The sequence below is a fragment of the Cheilinus undulatus genome, linkage group 4, assembly GCF_018320785.1.
Source record: "Cheilinus undulatus linkage group 4, ASM1832078v1, whole genome shotgun sequence".
Classification (NCBI taxonomy): Eukaryota; Metazoa; Chordata; class Actinopteri; order Labriformes; family Labridae; genus Cheilinus; species Cheilinus undulatus.
In genome coordinates, this window is record NC_054868.1 from 50,914,641 (window position 1) to 50,937,398 (window position 22,758).

General features: G+C 39.3%; 1 protein-coding gene across 1 annotated transcript in view; it reads left to right on the plus strand.

Annotated features, from left to right (window-relative positions):
* Positions 1-22,758, plus strand: part of LOC121507795 (voltage-dependent T-type calcium channel subunit alpha-1I-like) — a 317,733-nt gene that overhangs the window by 291,318 nt on the left and 3,657 nt on the right. Inside the window, exons 33-37 of the mRNA XM_041784135.1 lie at positions 1,623-1,763; positions 3,794-3,796; positions 10,800-10,934; positions 14,445-14,619; positions 19,580-19,788. Coding sequence (XP_041640069.1) covers positions 1,623-1,763; positions 3,794-3,796; positions 10,800-10,934; positions 14,445-14,619; positions 19,580-19,788 — 663 coding nt within the window. The remainder of the gene's footprint in view (positions 1-1,622; positions 1,764-3,793; positions 3,797-10,799; positions 10,935-14,444; positions 14,620-19,579; positions 19,789-22,758) is intronic.

The window sequence follows — 22,758 nt, forward strand, 5'->3', positions numbered from 1 at the left end:
TAATGAACCTAATAAATCAAATAACTTTTTATTTCCTGAAGAGTTATATTAGTGATAGGAGGTTTTATAAGGTGTAGTTCTGCAATATTTGCACTATACAGTTTTTTTTTTTTGCCAAAATTTATTAAGGATTTTGGAAACAAAACTCTTGTGTTTATCGAGCTACTTGCAAAGCATGGGAGGATCACTCAGTGCAATGCAAACCACAAAGGGCACTTTTAACAGCTTTTCTCTTTAATTATCTGAAATTCATCAAAGAAACCAAAATGTTGGGTTACAGTTAAGCAAGTACACCAAATGGAGTAGAGATGTTCATTATTAGACAGCTAGGTGGTTATTTCAGGTATCAAAATAATTGGCACATGAGTTACGAGTTGATTAAACTAATTATCTATCATTTTTTAAAACACAGGCCTGGAATCCTGGTCAAATTACTATTTTAAAAGCCTCTCACTACTACTACCACTGTTTAATGGTCGCTACCCTCCTGCAAGAGGTTTTCCTTGTCTCTTTGCTGGATATTACCATGTAAAGCTAACGGTTAACATGTCGTCGGATCAGCCCGGTATAAAAACATTTTGAATTAAAAAATGGAAACAAAGATGCCTATAGGCTGTTGAGGGTTTTACTCGGGTATTTCTACCCAACCAAAGTGATGTGTATCCACATTAAACATGGTACTGATCTGCAAAGAGGTATGAAGGCTAGCTGAGCTAGCTGCTAACTTTGGCTACACTCTACTCAGCACACCAGCCTCTCGTCATAATTCTGTGATGAATTTGACTGTTTTCTGACCATTTTCTCTACTTTAGATTAGTCAGTTAAACACAGTTTAAAAGCATCTTTAGCCAAATGGGGTAATGAATTCTATTCACCCAAGAGCTCCGCCATGCTCAACAGCGGCAGCGAAAGCCTGGCAGCCCAGAAGCTGTGTGTGGGTACAATGTCATTTTGTTTTTTCACTCTGATTGGCCCATCAGCACAGTTTGTATTCATACTGACAATCAAGATCAAGCGAGCTTTTGCCCTTCTGCTCCATGGGAGGTCTCTGTCCTCCCTGAGCTCACCTTAGGACACCTGCGTTACTGTCTGACAGGTGTAGCGTCCCAGTCAAACTCCCCACCTGACACTGTCCTCGGAACAGGTCATGCCTGGGCTGGGTCAGGCACTTGACAGACATAGCGTTCCTCCAATAATCTTCCAAGGTTTTCTTTTAAAGTCCTGCCCTTCCTAAACACTTTTAATGGAAGCTTTCCCAGACGAATGTGAAATACATCCATGCAGTGGTTATGTGGAACAATCCATCTGGTGTGTCAGGGGAGTCTACGAGTGGTGATGAGTGCTCAGGCATTAGTGTCATGTTTCTTATAAACTGTGTTATCAGAAGTTCTGTGGTCAGAGTATACCTGTATCACATTTTTTTTCACTTAAGACAAAGAAAAGAAGAAAATATGTATCAGTGGCAGCTCAACATGTGTGCCTTCACTGCTTTAATTGGATTATATCACATTTAAATCCTCCACTAGTCGTGAACGGCATGTTCTCTGTCATTCTAATAAAAGAAGACGTTCTTTCCACGAATCACAAAAGGTCAATGAGACATGTGTATGTGTTTGTTTCAGGAGAGCCAGTGGCTTGACAGCGTGTCTCTGCTGATCAAAGACTCTATGGAGGGAGACATGATTGACAACCTCTCGGGCTCAGTTTTCCATCATTACTGCTCTCCTCCAGTCTGCAAGGACTGCAAGAGCCACCCACAAGAGGTGAGTAGGTTCCCGTACGCGCACGCTCACACATGAATCCCTTCTTTTTATTGCATTCTAACTGTCGAGCCCTTCATTTTAATCATGTGGTGATGATAATAAAGGCCTTTCATCTGCAGAGTTTCTGTCAGCCCACCCATGTAACACTATGCAGATCTATATCTCTGCATATGTATAAGTGCTCCTTTACTTGGTGGCTCACACTATAGAACAGTGGGTGGTTAAACGTGCTAAACTCGCTCTGTAACTCTGTGAAGGTTATCAGTAAAAAAAAATCTAATTTGGTATTAATGCAGTGGTGCAAATTATTACTAGTCCTGTAGGTGCATTATCAGTGTTTTTGAGTAAAACAAACCAGCTTGTAGCAGATACCCTAGTGATGTTCTGTACTGTTCTGCTGCCCCAGTTAGAAGCTTTTGTACCAAAAAAGAAGCAAGTTTTCAACTCCAAAATAAACACCTGAGCTCCACAGTTCAGGATCAAAGTAGTGAGAGTCTACACACAAACCTTGTCTGCAGAAGAAATCAATCCTGAGTGAGAAATACAGGCTGGGAAAATGTGTTTACCCTGTAAATGTATAAGTCTATACCGTATCCCGTTAGTCATGCGTGTCTGTGTGGAGGGTAGATGGAAGGTAAAGTCTCACATGACTAAATCTCATGAATGTGCGGAGGTCTGCCAAAGCCCGGGGCATGAGTCAAACATTTCACAGATGGAGAGTGGAAGCGTCAACCCTACATCTGCATACATCTGCATCCTCTGGTCAACATAGGATCAAATGTCTCAGTGAGTCCACATCACACTCCTCAGGTTGTTTGTTTATGACTCTCTGATATTTATTTATTGATGAATTTGTCTGTATTCCTACAGATAGAGTCAGGGTGATCAAACAATAGAGCAGTTTCTTTTGAGAGCTCTCCCTATTGATACATACATTATAGATACTGTAGGATCTTCTGTATCCCTATTTAACCTTAATCACCTCTGTCTTTGAAGTACCCCATTTTGTGGCTTTTATTTGTATTTAATTGGTCTGATTCTTCTGTTAACTTGGCCTGAGTGAGAGACTAAAGACATAGATATGATAAGATGTATGAGGATATTCTTTGTGATTTTTATGGGTTGATTAGCTAGTGTTGTCAACCAAAGACTTGATTCCAAATAAGGTTTTTATCCGCCAAGGAGGTTATGTGATCGGGTGGGTTTGTTCGTTTGTTAGTTTGTTCATTTGGTAGCAACACAACTCAAAAAGATGTGAACGGATTTTGATTAAATTTTCAGCAAATGTCAGAAATGGCATAGGGAAGAACTGATTAGATGTTGGGACTGATCCGGATCACCGTCTGGGTCCAGGAATTTTTTTAAGGATTCTGTACTATTGGGAGATAGGGCTCCAATCCTTGGCACACTGTTTTTTCTCTCTACCTGTGACCTTACCTATTCTTCCTGTCTCTTTTCAGCCTGTAAAAACAAAAAGAAGCCGTGTAATACACATGCTCTGACTTTCGCCAGCTCTGTGCAAAATTATATGTATTCTAGATTGAATATAATATCAAATATATGACAAAGCTTGCATGTTTACAGTAATCTATGGTTTAGGAAAAACTTGCAGCTCACATCTTTCTGCAAAATAAAGTTCTGTCAGGAACACTCATCATACATTTTACCATTTTATTGCAAATAAGGATGGGCAACTTTAAAGTTTGAACCAGTACGGTACCGATTCCCAGTATCTGTGAACCGGTACCAGTACAAAACAATACCCATTTTTGGTACTTTTGTGTGTGAGTAATATGCAATAATGAATGTTATATAACCTCAAAACTGAATTTTAGATATGCATTTATCAATATCAAAACAATCAATCATGCATCCATCCACGCAGAAGTATAACCAAGCCTTAATCCAAAAAAATATCATGCACCCGAACCTTGCACACCAAGTCTGTTAAGTTCTATTTGTATTCACTGCAGAAATTAATAGAATATGGCAAATTGTTTCATGTGATGAAAATAAGCAGTATAGACAAGCATGTGGCTCTGTCACTCCTTCAAATCACTCTGGATCCATCCATCCTGACAGAGTGCTTCATACGGCACCAGCTGTGCTAAGTTGGAGAGATGGAGAACAACTTTTAGTTCCACTAGTCAATCTGTAGTGTGCTTTAATCAAGTCTCTGTTTGGTGGCTGAGAGAACAAATGTATGCCTTTATCTGGTATATTTTCATGGTTGATATCCACATGATAAACAGGCAAATCACAGTGTTTAAAGTGAGGATTCGGTATGAGAGAGAGGGAGGGGGCAAGCGATCAGGAAGAAGTGGGAGCCGATCTGAATCGTCAGTCATCACACTGCTTCCTCATATTAGAAGTTTTGCTGTGGAAAGCCTTGCACTTAACGTAACAGATATTGCAGCGTTATCTGCATTGTATTTTGAAAGTGGAGCGCTACCTTCGATCTCCTCCTATCAGCCATGCTTGCTTTGTTGATTCAGTGAGCTGTGACCGTCGTCATTACTCTCATGCGTGCAATGCTGCGTTCACATACGGCATGAAAACCTGACTACTCTTCCACTCTTCCAGTCACAAGGACGCATTTAGGTACCGAAACATGGTACCGTTTGATTTTACATGAATCAGTATCCGGGAGTACCGGCGGAATTCGGTCGGTACCTGTTAAAGTATCCAATTCGGTACCCATCCCTAATTGCAAAATGGATATACAGTTTTACTTGGTGGAGAAGGCTCTGCTCTAAAGATGCTCCTTGGGTTAGTCCAGGGAGTGCATGGCTAGAAACCCCCTCATGGTTAGATACATTAATGACAATGCATACTGAATACAATAAAATCAGTTCAAAAGCAATTAATTCATAGTAGCAGGAATCTAAAAACGAGGGTGCAACAAGCTTTATGTTATAAAGGAGGAGGCTGGGGTGGAGGAGGTGAAGCTTTGCCAGCATCAGCAGTGTGGTACATCAGCATTAATGCAACCAGGGTTTTGATGAGAAGTATGTCATATTTAATAAGCTGTGTTGAGAGAAAGAGCTGTGATTGGCTGTGGGAGCTGAGAGGCGACAATTGGGATCAGCTTGCCGTCAGCTGATTATGGCTGGGCGTATGACTACGGTGTTCTGCATGAACTAACGCTGAGCTTTATTTGTCTAAGTATATTGTTTTGAAAGTTGCCGTAGAGATGCAGAGGCAGATGGTTTGAGCAGTGGTATTGTGTTGGCAGTTCATAGACTATGTTTGAAACTCTGGCCTTTCATTTCAATGAGTGGAGATTGTTTCACGCATACATTAGCAGAGTACCATTAAACTCACCTTATTTTTCCATTAGAAGTCTTCATAGTCAATGCTGTTGATTTAATTGGTTGTAAAATTAAGATGTAGATGTAATGCTGTATTATTGTTGCATACTTTAAATGAAGTCTGAGACCACATTCAGGACTATGTCTGACTTCATTTGTTTCACTAGTCATTGCACTGGGGAGCTTCCCTCCACATTTGAATATGGACTAAGAAATTATTTTGAAATGCAAAACTGTTGAATTTTCAACATGCAATAAAAAAATGCAAAAACTCTCAACATACTACTCTCAACACTAGTTACCAATTGTCCTTTGAAATTAGTCCGACTGCATTTGACAGCCTGAAATGAAATGAAAATTGGAGAAACATTTCCCTTACAATCCAATAACAATAATAGTGGCTGAGATAAAGCCCTGCTCTAAATGTATGTAATATCCAGTTTAACCAGTATTCCCAGTGAAAATCCAGCAAGGTTAAAGGAAGGTTACTATTATATCTGTGTAATGGAAATGCAGATAAGAACTGCATGGCGGTCATGACACTCTGTACCATTATAATAGCTTGATTCCATAGCTCTGGCATTGATTTGCTTTAGAATAGACAGGAAAATGTGTACTCTCTTTCCTTTTTGACAATTTTCAGCAGTACAGTGTGAGTTCTTTCTCATAAATACAGCTAAAAATTGGTTTGATGGTCTTCATCCACCAGTGTTAGAAGCAATTTACAAAGTAATCTGTCAGAGTACACAGATTTTATGTTTCAATAAGTAACATATCCTGTAAATTTTGCAGATCATGGAATTCTCTTTTTAAATTACTTTAAAAAACTGCCCTGTTTCAAAAAAGAAAAATTCTCCAACGCATCAGCACTGTTTGTTTTTCTCAGTTGTATTGAAATGTATTAAAAATGTGTACCTTTGATAAGGCAACATGGTAGGAGATGTACAGTACTGTGCAGAACTTTTAGGCATTGAAATTGACCTATGGGCACCATCGGGTGGAAAGGAGGATTGGCACAACCCCGGCTGTGCTCTGGATGCCCTTGCATATGACCGAGGTGTGGGAAAATAATCAGTAGTAAAAAAGAGTTGCCGTCAAGCTTGACCTTGACCATCTCTGCAGACCTGTGTGTCGCCATGTGTCAAACTTTACTCTGCTTTTATTTCTTTTCACCTAATTTTTTCATTTCTGCTGTTTTTGTGGTCTCTTTCTGTGTTTTTACTGTGCAGCACTGGTGAACTTTAATGTTTATAAAATGCCATATAAATAAAGTGGAATGGATTGGACGGTATAAGGAACATTGTGCTGTTGAAGAAAGACCGTACAGATATGACAGAGGAAGCAGAAGTCAACCTTTTAACCTAATAATATTAAATGCTGGTGATAACTGAGGTCACTGGTGCAGCCAAGGCGAAAATCACCGTACACACAGACCATTAAGCAGAAAAAATACTTGGGAATTGTGGGAGAAATTATTAAGGTTGACAAAGTCGCTGTTCCTTGAAAATTCTTTGCTGGTGTGTCAATTATTTCCCCCTAATGAATGCATGTACTCCTCCAGAAAAAAGTTATTAGAGCTGTGTGACACGGTGTAATAGCAGCCTAATCCTCAAATGTTTCCATCTTTCCTGTCATGAGTGAAAAATACTGAGGACTAGTTCATGAAATCAAGTTTTTATCCCTCAAAGTTATCAGAAAAAGGTGGGAATCACTGGCACATGCACATCAATTGTATTTTTTAATCTTATTATCCTGTTTTGGACTCTTTCCTTTTATTCAGAATGAAATCAGATACAGTTAATACCCAGATTTATTTCCCTATGAAGACTGAAATAACTCCATCCAATATCAGGGGCTTAGCTGTCAGGATTGGCTCCATATTGCAACCATTTAGAACATGCAGACATTTCCTTAACTCTCAGCTCTTTCAATGGTCCAATCCTGAATTTCACCACTGATTTATGCTCCAAACTTCACGGCTCATCACGTGCATTCACTCATGACGTACGCCGACGTGTGAAAAACATCAGTCACACATGACCTTGAAGCAGTTCTGCCTCAGAGGGAATGAAGCCATGAATCCAGTCTAATGTATGGCTAGAGAAGTGAGTGAGGCACAGCAGATTACTGTCCATGTGTTTGGAGCAGGAGTGTGACTGCTAGCTCCTAGTATTAAACTATAATCTATATTCACACAATCCTATACTGAGGGCCTCTCCTGCTTTCCCTGGCCTATAATAAAAAGTCCTGACATGCATGAAGGCTGGCTTCAAAGCAAATATAATAAAATGTAACTTCTCTCTTATACAGCACCATCAATTTTATTCCCTCCCCTTCTTTTCTGCTTCCCTTCAGTATTAAAGCTGTATCTCACATTCATTTGATCTGCTATCCATGCAGTGAGCCGTAATTTATGGCAATTTCATAAACCGTTGTACATTTTAGAAACATTAAGCTTCAGAGTAAATCAATATCTCTTTATTTCTGCCATAAATGGAGCAAAGTTTGGTAATTAGTAATGGTTGATGGGTATTGAAAGTACTGCTTTGATTTAACAGGAACGTTAATTCAGCATTTAAAGGTTAAATATGTCTAACATTTCCTCTAAAATGTCTAAATCAATGAAAAATGACTGAAACTATGTTAGATATTTGTATACCTCCATGCCAATGATAGCTGAGATCAGAGGTGTTGTGTTTTCTGGTTAGTCATTCCCTCTGGGCGCTCTTTAAATTTTGCACAAATGTCAAGGACACCTTCAATAACATTTTTAAGGTCATAGGTCAAAGGGTTTGGTCATTTGGCCTTATGCTCTTCCTTTTCTTATGCACACAACACCCTAGGAACTCTTGCTTTAAGCTCTGCACAAACGTCCACTCTGACTTAAGGATGAACTGATCAGACTTTAGAGGTCAAAGGCTAATGTCACCTTCCATCCATCTGTGATCTAGTATTCAGCTGTTTCATCCAATGTTGCACTGGGCTAGAGCCAGTCCCAGCTGTCATTGGGCCAGAGGCATGCAACTCCTGGACAGGCATACAGAGACAACAAACTAATCACATTAACACCTACAGAAAAATAGGAGTCACCACTCAATTTAACAAGCCTGCCTTTGGACTTTTGGAGGAAACCACAATACTCAGAAAGAACCCACTGATCCACTGGGAGAACATGCACAGAAGGTCTTGTTCAGTTGGGATTCTTACAAGAAACTTTCTTGATGTGAAGCCACTGTGCTCACCTCTGCACCACCATGCAGGCCTAGTTCATCCCTTGCATATTAGATTTCTGCAAAAAAAGCACAACCACAGAAATCCCTGGAGTCGGTTGTCTCATAGTCGAAAGGTTGTGGGTTCAATCCCAGCTTCTGCAATCACATGTCAGTGTGTCCTCAATTTGTTCCCGCAGCTGTGTCAGTGGCGTGTAAATGGGTGTGGCAGTGTAACAATGTCACCTCTGCCATCAGTGAATGAGTGTGTGAGTGAATGGGTGTGAATAGGTAGGTGTGACCCACCATTGCACTACCACTGTCCAGGAGCTGTTTCCCACCTGACAGCAGTAGGCGGTAGTTCTGCTTATTCTAATTATCTGTTAAGTACTTGTTTCAATAATGTCAGCTACAATGACAGACTTAACTAAACAACCTTAATTATGTTAAGAACAAATGCTTAACTGACACACAGGTACAGAAACAACTGCATGCAGAATGAAGTCAGAGATTGAGGCAGGCAATATGAAATATTATTGCCTGTAACTTGATGATTTAAAACATCAAGAGCACATGTGCACACGTCTATGTGATTCATGACAGTCTTTTATTTTATTTCACTGATGTAAAGACAGTTTAACAGGGAACCCAAGAATAGTGTTACAACTTTAAAAGTGACTTTTATTAGGGGCTGAAATTGCACTTGGTCAAATGAAGCAAACCATCTGGGTAACATCAAGCGGTTATAGGTTTGTAGCTCTATCGTCCCAAACAGCAATGACGAAGAAAAGCAGACATAGAAGAAGAAAATGAATTATCTATTGGCAAGAACAGAAATTTTATCATAAACATTATGAGCAGCAAGCATGGCAGCGAGCTGCTCATCATGTGTTTCTTTGCATTAGACGAATGAATCAATATAGACCAGAGCAACCCATGAGTACTTTGCCCAAAAACTGACAGCCCAACCCCTTCTTGGGGAGGAAATTCCTTAAAAACAAATGGCAGTAAATGAAAAGGTTGACTCATTAGGGATTCAAAAGCTTAAAATGTGAAAACCGTACAGTTAAACGGTTATTGGGAGCAAAAATATAATGGCTTGTGAGATAAACATATAATGTAGGCTATTTATAAAAAAAAAAAAAAAAAATCCTTGCTGCGCAAAAAAATGAAATCAACAAAATTTTACATTTACATGAAGTTGTGTTCAGGCGTCCTCCGTCAAACCGGACCAGTCCCATCTTGTGACTGGAGATGTCATAAACCAACATCACATTCCTGATGTGTGTTGGATCTTAACACTTGACTGTGGTTAATAAATTAATGAATGTGTGAAAAAGACACAGAGCTCTTCTTTGACACGCCGTCATCATTTGAGAATAACAAAACATGCCTTGAATTATGGATTTTTGATTGCTAAAGGCTCAAAACACAACAAAATGGCTTTTAATCATGTTGTTACTGATGTTTTCTAACCTAGTGCCATTCAATGTGTGGGTTGCTTTTCCCTTAAAATGGGGGCGTGGCCACATTGGAAAGCAGGAAGTGACGTTGCAAGTGTTCCAATCTATCGAAGAAGACGAGCCAAAACGAGAGCGAGAGCAAGAGACTACAACTTGTTTCCATGGTGGGGTGATGGGGTATCAACATAATAATAATAATATAATACAAACTTTACTTATATAGCACTTTAAATAACATGGGTTTACAAAGTGGTTTGAATGTATTAAACCACATTTATAAACCCGCTTCCTGCCTTTGGTTCACAAGTTGCTCCGCTTTGCTTTCACACCACGAACAAACTGCACCAGGGTGACCTTAAATAACAAAATAACTGCCCTGGGAAGAATTTCTGAATAAAAGCAATATGTGAAGAATGGTTAATGGTGAGTCTCATCATTAGGAGATAGACACAATCAGGCTTTTATTTTGAAAACTTTTTTTTTTTTTCATTCAAAGTTTGGGATGTATTGACAGGCAGGATGCATAGTAAGTGCAGTAAATCTGCACACAGTGGTTTTCAATAGTCTGTCCCTCTTGTTGCAGTGATGGCCATCCTCCATCTCCAGAGTAAACTACACTCAAGTTCTACTTCGTGACCTGAGAACTAAACCCTTCAGTTTAGCATGCACCATAATATGAGTGCAGTCAGGCACTATGGTGCCCATAATTCCCTGTTACACTTGGCGTCAGCTTTAATTAGAGTTGATTGAGACCCTCCTGGTGCTTGAGTTTACATCCTGCATGTTTGAATTAATGACACAATGCTCTATTACCATGTTCTCTAGGTCATATCTTGTTTGACCAAGGAGTTCTCGTTTTCAGAATGAGCTTTATTTGGGTGTTGTATGTGAGTTTAAACACAAATGTATCAGTTTTAGTCATTTTTTTATTCATTTCAAGGAACACTTCAAATACTTTTCCTCTTCATCTAAATGATCAGCCGGCTGTGATGACCCCCCTCTCTGTGGGTGGAAGCAGATGACTGTTGACACGTCTTTGTGTTGCTTGTACAGATCCAGTTGGCGGAGGTGGAGCAGGCGTCTCTGATGTCGGAGCAGCTGTCAGACAAGTCTTCATCTCTGGCGCTGCCAGACGACCTCAGCCTGGACGAACACAGCAGCTACCAGCTGCTGGTCAGAGACAGCCAGGTACACAAATACCCTCACACACATAATTTTACTCCATTCATCCATGACTGGACCTTGGACAGGACTGCAGATAGGCATTCTTGTGTTTGTCTTTGTGGAAGTTGTCTACACATACAGTTGTAACCAGAAGTTTACATAGACTGTATAAAAATACACAAAACCTTTTTTCCCTCACTGTCTGGCATTAAATCAGACAAAAGGTTTCCTGTTTTAGGTCAGATAGGATTACCAGAATTTTTCCTATTTGCTAAAATCCAGGATAGTGAGACAGAGAATTGTTTAGATAACTTTTTATTATTTTTTTCAAAAGTCAGAAGTTTACATATACTAAAATTACTATGCCTTTAAACAATTTTCCCAGAAATTATGTCATAGCTTTGGAAGCTTCTGATTGGTTAATTGACAACATCTGAATTGGAGGCACACTCATGGATATATTTTAAGGCACACATCTGTGCACACATCATGGAAAAATCCAAAGAAATCAGCCAAAATATCAGGAGGAGAATTGAGGACCTCCACAAGTCTGGTTCATCCTTGGGTACAATTTCCAGATGCCTAAAGGTGTCACGTTCATCTGTTCAAACAGTTATACCCAAGTATAAACACCATAGCAATGTCTGATCACCTCCCCAGTCAGGACAGAGATGGTTCAGTGTCCCAGAGATGAATGTGCTTTGGTGCCAAATGTGTGCATCAACCCTTAAACAAAAACTAAAGACTTTGTGAAGATGCTGACTGAAGCTGGTAAGAGTGTCATCATCCACACTGGTCTGATGAAACTAAAGTTGAACTATTTGGCCATCAGAGCCATTGTTATATTTAGAGGAAAAGCCTCAGAACACCATCCAGTCTGTTAAGTACTGGGGTGGCAGCATCATGTTGTGGGGGTGTTTTGCTGCAGGAGGGGCTGGTGCACTTCCCAAAAAGATGGCAACAGGAGGAAAGAACATCATTGAAGCAACATCTCAAGACATCAGACTTTGTGATGGAGTGGCCATCACAAAGCCCTGATCTCAATCCTAAAGTTGTGGGCAGAGCTGAAGAGGTTTATGAGAGCAAGTCAGCCAACAAACCTGACTCAGTTACACCAGTTCTGTCAGAAGGAATGGGACAAAATTCCAGCAAAGTCTTGTGGGAATCTTGTGGAAGGAGACTCAAAACATTTGACCCAAGTCAGACAGTTTAAAAGAAATGCTATGAAATACTAAGTAGGGCTGTCGCGATATACTGGTACTGACGATAATCGTGATATTAAAAAATAAAATTTCAATATCGTGTTAAAAATGTGCATATGATAATATCATGTAAATGATCCAGTGTCACTTGAACACAGCTTGGAAAAAGAAAAAAATATGCCAGGGATTGTTCAGTAGACATTGGATTATTCCAAAGTTATTAGTTGTCATTCTTCAGTTGCACATAAATATTGTGTCCCCTGCTATCCACAAATAATTTTGTTTCAGTTAATATTGTGGTTATAGCAGATGTTGCACCTTGTGGATTTTCTGTTTATCAGTTCATCTGGTTACCTTTTAACTAGCTATCAAGTGTAATTGCACTTTTTATATGCAGTTGTACAGTTACTGTTTTCATATTGCCTCAGTACCTCCTTAGACAGGTATTTTGAGTGTAATTCATCTGCCAAAAGAGAGTACACAACATAAAGTTAAAGATAAATTTGATTTATTGTCCCATTATTATTTAAATTTTTATTGATATCGTGATAATATCGTTATCGTGACATTTTTTGCCCACGATAATCGTGAAGTGAAAATCTGATATCGTGACAGCCTTAATACTAAGATGTGTGTGAACTTCTGACTTTAAAGAAAGTAACAAAATGATGTCTAAAAAAAATCTGTCTCTCATTATTCTGGATTTAAGTGAATAGCAGTAAGTTTGGTAATCTTAACTGACCTAAAAAAGGAAAAGTTTCGTTTGGTTTAATGTCAGACAATGAGAAAGAAAAGGTTATGTGCTTTTTTTGTATGTAAGCGTCTGATTTTGACCGTATATAATAAAGATTGAACTTAGCGGCTTACAAAAGCCAAATACCATCCTCCACTGAAAACATCAACAGATCATCTCAACAGATGGCTATGCTAACTGCTATAACTGAACTCTTATAATTGAAGATGCAGTCTCACTTTCAGTTGTCTCATAGTAGTCCTCATTTACTGATGATCTCAACTGTAACCTCCACTATAATAGTAAATCCAACCATGGCCAGGTGAAGGGCAAAAGGAGTCTCAAAGAGTCTTGAAATGAGCTAAGAGACTAGCTGAACCTGTTTAACTTATAAAACAGCCTCATGTTGTCACAAACATGCTTTTAATTGAAACAGTGATGTGCCATTCAGAAACGAGCCTGTTCTATGAAACGGCTCTTTAATGGGAGCCACTGTAGCTAGCTCTTGTTTGAGTACCAGTTTCCTTTCCTTCATCCTTTGTCATTTTTTAATCCACAGCTAAAAAAAAAAAACTGGTACCAAATGAAGAGCTGAACAACCAGCTCTTCTGAGCTGAAATCACTTCTTGCCCCCTAAGGGAAGTTCTCTGCTGCTTCGTGACATCATCTGCAAAGAACTTACATATTCCATCAAGCTACTCAGCAATGAAATACTGGTCTGACGTTCAGTTATTCTGCACACTTTTGGTCATAGAGTCTTTAATAATATAAGGCAATCATTCAGTAATAATTATACTTTCCTGCACCATGTTAAGAGGAGCAGAGTGAGCACGTGTGACCCTATCTTATTCAAAGTCACATCCCCTTAGAATATCATTTCACCATCTTTGAGCAGTTTTAATTAAACCAGCCTCTTATTTGACGCCCTTTGGTGAAATCAAACCTGAATTTCATCATATAAATTAACATGAGCTGTAATAATCACAGGAACGCTCGTGCAGGTACATGTGTTTGGGGCTCTAGAGGGGAACCGCTCATGTCATCACACCCTTTCAGTCCCGTTTATCATCATTAATTACTGTTTACATGCTCTTCTGACTGATTAAAACACCTGCCTCCCTGCATGCTCCTGATACGGGCATGCTGGGATACTTAAGCATGTGTTTTTTCATATCTTCATCTTCTCCTGAGCACTTGTCTCTCAGCTCGCAGCGCTCCACCTGGTCTGATTCATCACTGCTTTATTGGAGGCCATTTTCATTTGATCCGACGACAACATTCGAGCAATAAACAGCTTTGAAGCGTGCCGTTATTCTCTTTTCTTAAAACCGCATTCAGTTTTAATCAAACGTGTGTGGATGGATAAAGAAAGGAACATGAAAGGAGAGCTTTTTTTGAAATTGGTAACAAATTGTTTTCAGATTTCCATTATGACAAGAGGAAATGAAAGGCTCCAGTTTGAAATCTCTGCTGCTCCGGTGAACATCAGAGCACCTGGATATCACGCTTCTTCTGTCTGCATCTCTTTGTCCCGCCTAAGTCCTTTTCACTCACTCCCCTATCTACTCTTTTTTAATTTTTTCCCCATCATGCTTTCAGAGAGGCAGCAGTGACTCCCACAGTTCGGAGGAGCTGACCAACCAGGGGGGCTTCAGGGGCTTACATCCGTCCAGCTCAGGAAGCGAGCTGGGGGTCCAGGAGCTGTGTGAGGTCGGCGTCCATCCCAGGGTGAACACCCCCTCACCGGATCAGCCAAGTCCAGAACATTGTACAGGTACAAGACTTAACATTGGCACAGTACAACCGAAATTCCAAAAAAGTTGGGGCACTCTGTAAAATGTAATTAAAAACAGAATGCAATGACTGTCAAATCTCACAAACCCATATTTTACTCACAATAGAACTCAAACAACATATCAGATGTTGAAACTGAGACATCTTACATTAGCTCATTTTGGATCTGATGGCAGCAACACATCTCAAAAAAGTAGGGACTGGGCCATGTTTACCATTGTGTAGCTTCATTGTGTAGCTTCCCCTCTTCTTTTAACAACAGTCTGTAAAAGTCTGAGAAGAGAGGAGACCAGTTGCTGACAGGAATGTTGTCCCATTCTTGTCTGATGTAGGATTCTAGCTGCTGAAGAGCCCTGTGTCTTCTTTGCTGGATGTTTGTCAATTTATAATGATCCACATGCTTTCTACTGTTGCAAGGTCTGGACTGCAAACAGGCCAGTCCAGCAACCAAGCCATGCTGCTGTGATGGATGTGGTATGTAGTTTAGCATTGTCTTGCTGAAATAGTGGAGGCCTTCCCTGAAAGAGATGTTTCTGGATGGGAGCATATGTTGATCTAAAACCTCTCTCTACTTCTCATCATTGATAGTTTATTTCCAGATGTGTTAGCTGCCCATGCCATAGGCACTAATGCAACTGTGCCAGGATAACAAGCTGGATGGTTCCTCTCCTCTTTTGTCTGCAAGTACCAGCATCCGTGGTTTTCGGAAAGAATTTCAATTTATTTTATCAGTCCAACCACAGAACAATTTTCCATTTTTCCTTAGTCCATTTTGAATGAGCTCTAGCCCAGAGAAGACAGTGGTGTTTCTGGATCATGTTCACATATGGCTTCTTCTTTGCATGATCCAGCTTTAACTTGCGTTTATAGATGGCACAGCAAACTGTGTTGACATACAATGATTTCTAGGAGTGTTCCTTCCTTTTCCTTTTCCTACTCAATCATATTCCTGACCTGTTGCCAATTAACATATGTAGTTTCAAAGTGCTTCTCCAGCTGTTTTTCATCAGTACCACTGACTTTTCCAGCCTTTTGTTACCCCGTCCCTACTTTTTTGAGAGGTGCTGCTGCAAGAAATGAGCAAATGTGTTTTTTTTAATTGTAAAATGTCTCAGATTCAACATCTGATATGTTGTTTATGTTCTACTGTGAATGAAATATGTGTTTATGAGATTTGTAAATCAAGAGTCCTTGAGTTGGGGTAGAATTTTAGCAAAGATCCAGGCTTCAATGCATGCAAAAGGATATATGTATAATGTTTGGTTTACTAAAAAATATCTTAAGGAGGTTGAAAAAATGGCCTACACAGCAAAACGTGCCATTAAAACCAGTAAGAAAAAAAAGTATAGATGCCTCTTTTTGTGGTAAGACTGTATAGCAGGCAGTCCAACCTCTGCTTTACAGTAGAGATCACCGTTACATAATATCAATGATAAAATGTTAATGAGAGTCTGGGTCCTTTTCCTTTGAATCAAAGCTCCTCTTTGTAGATCATTTTTCATCAAAGAGCAGTAAAACGCTTCAATTGAATCTTTGACATCATCAGATCATATTAAAATAATCCCTCTTTGGGATACCTTTCATCAGCGCTCCTTATTATCCTTATCAGTGTTCCCTATGACCCTCACTTGTATTTACCCAGCAGGATTTCATTAAGCCACGACTTTGGCGTGACATTGATCGTATCGTTTAAATAAGGACGTCACTGCTGAACGTCTTTGACTCAGACACACAGGGACATGTCTCATATATTGCACACAGTTGATTGACTTCCACTGCAATTAGAGCAGTGATAGATGAGGCCTGCGAGGACACCGCCATATGATGAATGACATGTTATGGTATGCTGATGGCGCTTTGTCCCCGTGTAACACGACGGTCATGACTGGAACAGATGGAGCAAGATGAGAAAGTCAGTTTGGGGGGGGCTGTACAACAGCACACGACTGCTGTGGAAATAATGTCACTGTGGACATGGTGGGTTTGTTTACATAGCATGCATCTTTGCATTAAAGCTGTCTTTTAATTTCTCTAAAATATGCAAAACTTAGGATGCTTAGGATACCAAAGAGCACATCAACACAGGGCTGACCCTACACCATAACACCACCAACACCAACAATAAATGCATGCAGCATCTGAAGAAGAGCCCCCAAAAAGACCCACAAAATAAAGGTGTCAGTCACCAGGGAACCCCCAGGGCCCAGCCAAACTGGGCCAGCAAAATCATGGTCCATTGTAAAGTGGGGCTGTGGTATTTTATATTAACTCGAATAATAACCACTCCTATTAAAGAAACAAATTTTAATTCATTTGTGTAGTTAGTTAAAAATGTAAATCCTTTGGTTAAAAACATGTAGAAAATAGCTAAAATGGGTTAATAATGGCAAAAAAAATGGTGGGAAAGTTGGGGAAATTCAAGTTTAGAAGTAGCAGAAATGGCTTAGAAATGCCAAAAAATAGATAAAAGTGGCAAAAAAATAATCAAAAAATGGCAGAAATGGGTTAAAGTGGCAAAATGGGCTTATTAAGTGGTCAACGGGGATTCAAAAGTGGTTGAAATGGCATTGAAGTGGCAAACACAGGTGGAAATTTGGTGAAATGGGATGAAAATTGATATAAACTGGCAAAAAAGGGTTAGCTGAAGTAGAAATAGTCAGAAACTGGCAAAATGGGCATAGCAAATTGTGAAATGTGGCTTGAAAAGTTTTAAAAAGGGTTAATAGTGGCAATAATGGGTCAAGAGAGCCAACAATAGGCAGAGAGTTGGTTTAGAAGTAGCAAAAACAGGCACAAAAAAGGTGGTGGAAAGGGTTTAAAATTCACAAAAAATGGGTTTTAAGTTGCTAAAATGTATTAAAATTGGCAAAACAGATGAAAAAAATGATAAAAAATGGGTTAGAATGAGGTAAAATTGGTGTAAAATGGCAACAGTGTAATTCAAAAATGTTCTTAGTTTTTTTTAAGGCATCTGGAGACCCCCTCTCAGTGTCTTGCGGCCCCCAATGGGGTCCCAACCCCAATGTTGAGAACACCTGCTTTAAGGTGATTTCATGCAGCTGCATATCCCAGAGCACATGCATTCTGCTTCCAGCTTGAACATAGATGTCTACTTTTACATGCATTTCTCTCACATTATAAGAAATTTATGAACGAAATCAAAACATTTGTTTTCCATTCAGTAAAAACATCTTATGATGTGCAGTTGTTATTTTACTGATTACACAATTAAAAACAAGTGAAAGAGTGAAACACGGGACATTTTAACATTTTAGCAGAGTACAACTAGAGTCAACTAGAGTAGTACAAGGCCCAGATTTTGCCTTGACAGGTGCTGTATGGGTCAGACCATTAAATAAATCTATCTATGTCTATATTAATTATTATTTAATAAGTATTTGAAATTGTATTTGTATTTGTAGTCTCAAAAGTCATTTTCATAGCAAAACTACTGCTAAACAGTCATTTTTTGGTAAATTTTACTTACAACTTAACTTGATTTTGATCTGACATGTGGCAATAGCTCCATCAAGTTTCTAAGCAAGAATATCACAGCCATAACTAAATAATTCAGTTTTTAAAAAATACATATTTTCAGGCGAGAATAAATCAGCCATTTTTTCTTTCTTTGAGCTGGTGTAAGTCTGTGTCAGATAGAGCTATTCTGACACTGGAGGGAGAATCTTAAGAGTGTTTGCTGTCAGGAATGGTCAGGGATTAGTTTGTAGTCACAAGGGATCATGAACAGTGTCTGTTTTTATTTGGGCATGTTATTTTGTCTCCTCGAAAATGGGGGGGCACCTTAGAAAGGGTTAAATAGACAGCTTGGGTAGATTAAACATGTGTGAGGCTGGTGCAGAAACAGCTTTCTGTCATTAGCTATCCATGCATAACTGTGATACTGACTGTTTTATTTTTTGGCACATTCAATAACGTATCATATCTTAACCTGTTCTGGATTGGTTTGTAATTTGAATACAAAAAAGGATAAAGTGGCCCCGTCATTGTTAACTTTTTTTGTTGCCAAAATTTTTTAGACACTCCTGGCCTGAAATGAGAAATTAGATCATAATAAATTTGATTTAAATATCGATTAATTAGATTTTGATCATAATCATATCATGATGAATGTGCTAATGCTAAAAGCCCTAATGAAAATGAATTCTGTGTTCAAGTATTGAAGTACACTTTGAGGAAAATGTGAGTTTGGAAATATGAGTTTTATAGGTATGTTCAGAAATTCTTAAGAGGGCTGTTTCACAGTCTTGCAGTGCTTTGGATAATTTAGTTTTGGTGGAATCTGTTTGATTCAGAATGCAAACTGACACATTTCTCAGCCTTTACATGGATTCAAACTTGAAAGACATGCTGAGATTTCTCATATTGTTTACTTTGGCCTCTTTTTGAACATTCTGAATGATCTGATCATTTTCTGAAATCCACTATAAGATGCCTGACAGAACTCGAACACCAGATGAAGGAGGAATATAAAGATGTGTATCATCTGCATAACTTGGTAACTCATATGTTTCACTGATGGGCTAAAAAGGCTCTTTGTCTTGTGATTCCTCACTGAATAAGTACAAGAAATTGGGAGCAAAAATCACAAGGGAGTGAACAACATTATACACTATAAAAGCAAAAGTTTCTGGATGCCTCACCATCACCAAATACATGTACTTTGATGTGAAGCCCCCCTTTTGCAGCTATAACAGCCTCCACTCTTACTGAAAGGTTTTCAAAAGATTCTGGAGAGTTTCTGTGGAAACAGCCCCATACCATAACCAAAGAGCTCTTCATAATGACCCATTTTTTATCACAAATGTTTGCAAATGGAGACTGCATGGCAAGGATTTTATACACCTATGACAACAGGTCTGATTGAAACTCATACCATTGCTTTTTCAGAGCTGTAATAAACCCTAACTTCCTCTTTTCAGATGGAGACGGCTGCAGCAGAGGTGGTGACGGGTCGTCACCTGTCCTCCACCTCCCAGCAGACTTCTTCCACCCGGCCGCCGCGGCTCATCCGGGCAGTCCTGAGAACGGAGTTAGTCCAGGACACAGAGGGCCGTCCAGGTTGGCCTCCCCAGCCTCGTGGGCCTCTCTGCGATCACCTGGAGCCAACAGCCGGCCCCTGAGCTCTCAGGTATTATGGACAGTTGAATGGATCGCTGTGTGTGTTGATGGATGAGTTGCTGGATAGACAAATAGGAACCTGACATCCGTATCTCTGTGCAACACGTCAGAGACTTGATGGAACGGCGTAGATAGATATTTCCTGGGGGAGCGCTCAGTGAACCAAAGTTGTCATGCATCAAAAACACTTCAGGCAGTCAGATGGGATTTGTTAAATAAGGTATAAAAATAAGATTGCAAGCCTGAATCTGAATGATCTTGATACCTGATGCCACATACATTAAAAATATACCTTGAATTAAGTTATTTATTCATTCTATATGCAATATCTAAGCTTCAAAATAATTTGACAAAAGGAGACAAATTTAAAGTATGCACACATTTTAGTTACAGTAAACATGTCATTGACAGTTTCCCTCATCAGTAGATGCGTGAGACTCTGATGATAAGCTGTGGTCATACATGAAGCTAGGATTTCCTTTGCATTGAATCTGACGCCTCCTGTTTGTTAGACGCTTCATGAAACAAACACAGATGAAAAGGCCCTTATTTGGTTCCTGTTCCCACGTAACCATGGAGACAGATTTCCCTTTCTTTCTCCTCTACCTGTTTGGATTGTTTAGCTCGTGCCTGAGTGCGTCTGTGATCCTCAGCTGCTACAGTAATGCTCTGCGGCGCTCAGCTAATTAGCCCGGCCAGCCCCTGAGTCTGATACAGACTCGGTGCACACTGTTGTTCTTGGCTCACATTCCTCTCAGTCTCTCCTGTCCCTTTCGTTTCATTCTCTGCTGTTCTTTCTCTCCATGCCTCCTCGCTTTGTCCTTTATCTTTTGGTTCTTTCTCCACCATTTCTTCCATTTATGTGAAATTCTCATACGCTCCCCTGTGGTCTTGTATAGTGAGATCATTGCCAAGATTGGGAAAAATGACCAACACTCTCCTGTCCATGTGATATTTTTAACTCATTGAGTGCCAGCCCTTTTATAAAATGGAAAGTGGCTTGTGCCAGCTTTTTTGGCCATTTTGAGTCATCTTTGAAGACTCACAGAATATTTTGTACTATGACTCTGAAAACACCAAATAGCTCAAATGACAGAAGAAACCCTTGATGTCATTATGGAAAAAAACGTTTGTTTGCACCTTGTTCCGTCCTTGATTTATCTTAAGTTGAATAGAGGCTAGTTTCACCAAAAAGACCACTTTTTTTCTAGAAAGCTGAGAAAAATGCATTTTTGTGAAAGAGAGTCTGTCAAGCAAATCAGTGATTTGAATGTTATAATTTTGCCTTCAACGACATAACATAAGAGACATCTGAAAATTGTATTCCAAATGTTATTTTATTGTAAAATATATGAAATAAATAAAAATAAATACAAAATACAGCACAATACAACTGGACGGCCTCCACAGGACCCCCCGATATGCCCACATCCTCTCCTGCTTGCATGTCCCCTGGCACTGCCTGTAAATAATAGAAGTAATATAATAGCTATATAATATGTTTTATATATAATATATAATCTATAATATAGAATTTTTTGTTCTTACCTCTTTTTCTGCCAACAGACAGGGTTGTAGAACTGCATGGGGCTTGCTCTTCTCTCAAGTCTGCTTCTGAAATCACAGGAGCATGAGTAATGGTTTCATTCGATAAATTTGTCTGAATAATAAGTGGGTTCCTAACGTTAACTTACCTCCATGGCTCTGGGATGGAGAACAAGATCCGCTCCGCTCACTTGGCAGCCATTCCTCAGAGTCTGGGTCGGAAAAGTCCGTCTTTGAAGTGTCATCACTGTATGTATCCAGCTGGCGGGAGGCTGCCTTATTCCTCTGATGCTCGCGGCATTCTTTAGCCTCTTGGCCGGCATAGGCAGATGAATGAAAGCGCTGATCCCTGGATTCTACCGTCTCTTCCAACTGTAGTGTTCTGATTACGTATCCCAGAAGCCCCAAAATTACTCACAGGGAGCTTGAGAGCACCCCCTTGTGCCAGCCGCTGAAAAACACTTTGACGTATATATACGTCAATGGCACTCAATGAGTTAATGAAAGAAATGCCATTAGACATCCTGGGCTGGTTACACCAATCAGCTTGAACTGTAACATTTTTTATTTTTTTTTATTCTGTCTCTGTTGCAGCAAAACTTCAATATTATTTCAATTAAGCAATAGTTTGAAACTCACTCTCTTTAGACCTATTTGCCCATGACTTTAGCAACGTTTCCTAACAGCATGCAACTGTCAGATTGCACTTTGCATCAAACAGCATCAGATGCATGCAGTCCACACTGCATCATTTGAATCAGTGGTTCTCACCTGGTGTGTCAGGACTTTTCTAAACAAATAGAAATTTCACAACAAACTATGAAATTTTTGGAATATTCAGCAATTATTATTTTGATTTTTCCTAGAACCTTTAGCAGTCTTTTCTAGGAGGTTGGGAATCTTTTATACTTTTCCAGTAAACTTTGCGGTATTTTCTTGCTGAGCCGTTAATAGCATCGGCTAGTTCATGCTAATCTTATGCCAAACTCAAGGCCGGGGGGTCAAATCCGGCCCACTGAACACTTAAATCCGACCCTCAAGATTATATCATATTTCTGTTATAACTGGCCCATCAGTATGAAGTCTGCAGATTTCCTCAAGTATAAAATGTGAACTTATCCTTGATTATTTAAGATATCCTTGTTAAGTCATACAATCTGAAAAAGTAAGGAGTAAAAATGATGAAATAAAAATTTAGGAATATAGGAAGAGAAATTAATTTGTTTTTTTTTTTACATTTTCAATTTTGCATCCCACAATAAGGACTAAAATTTAGGATTAAACGTTTTTATTTCATACTTTGAGCACTTCAACTCAGAATTTTGACTTCTTATATAATATTTTGAACATTTAGATTAATAATTTTATATTTTAAGTCAAATTTTGACCATTTTAACTGTTTATTTTGTACTTCATCTCAAATTTTCAACTCCTA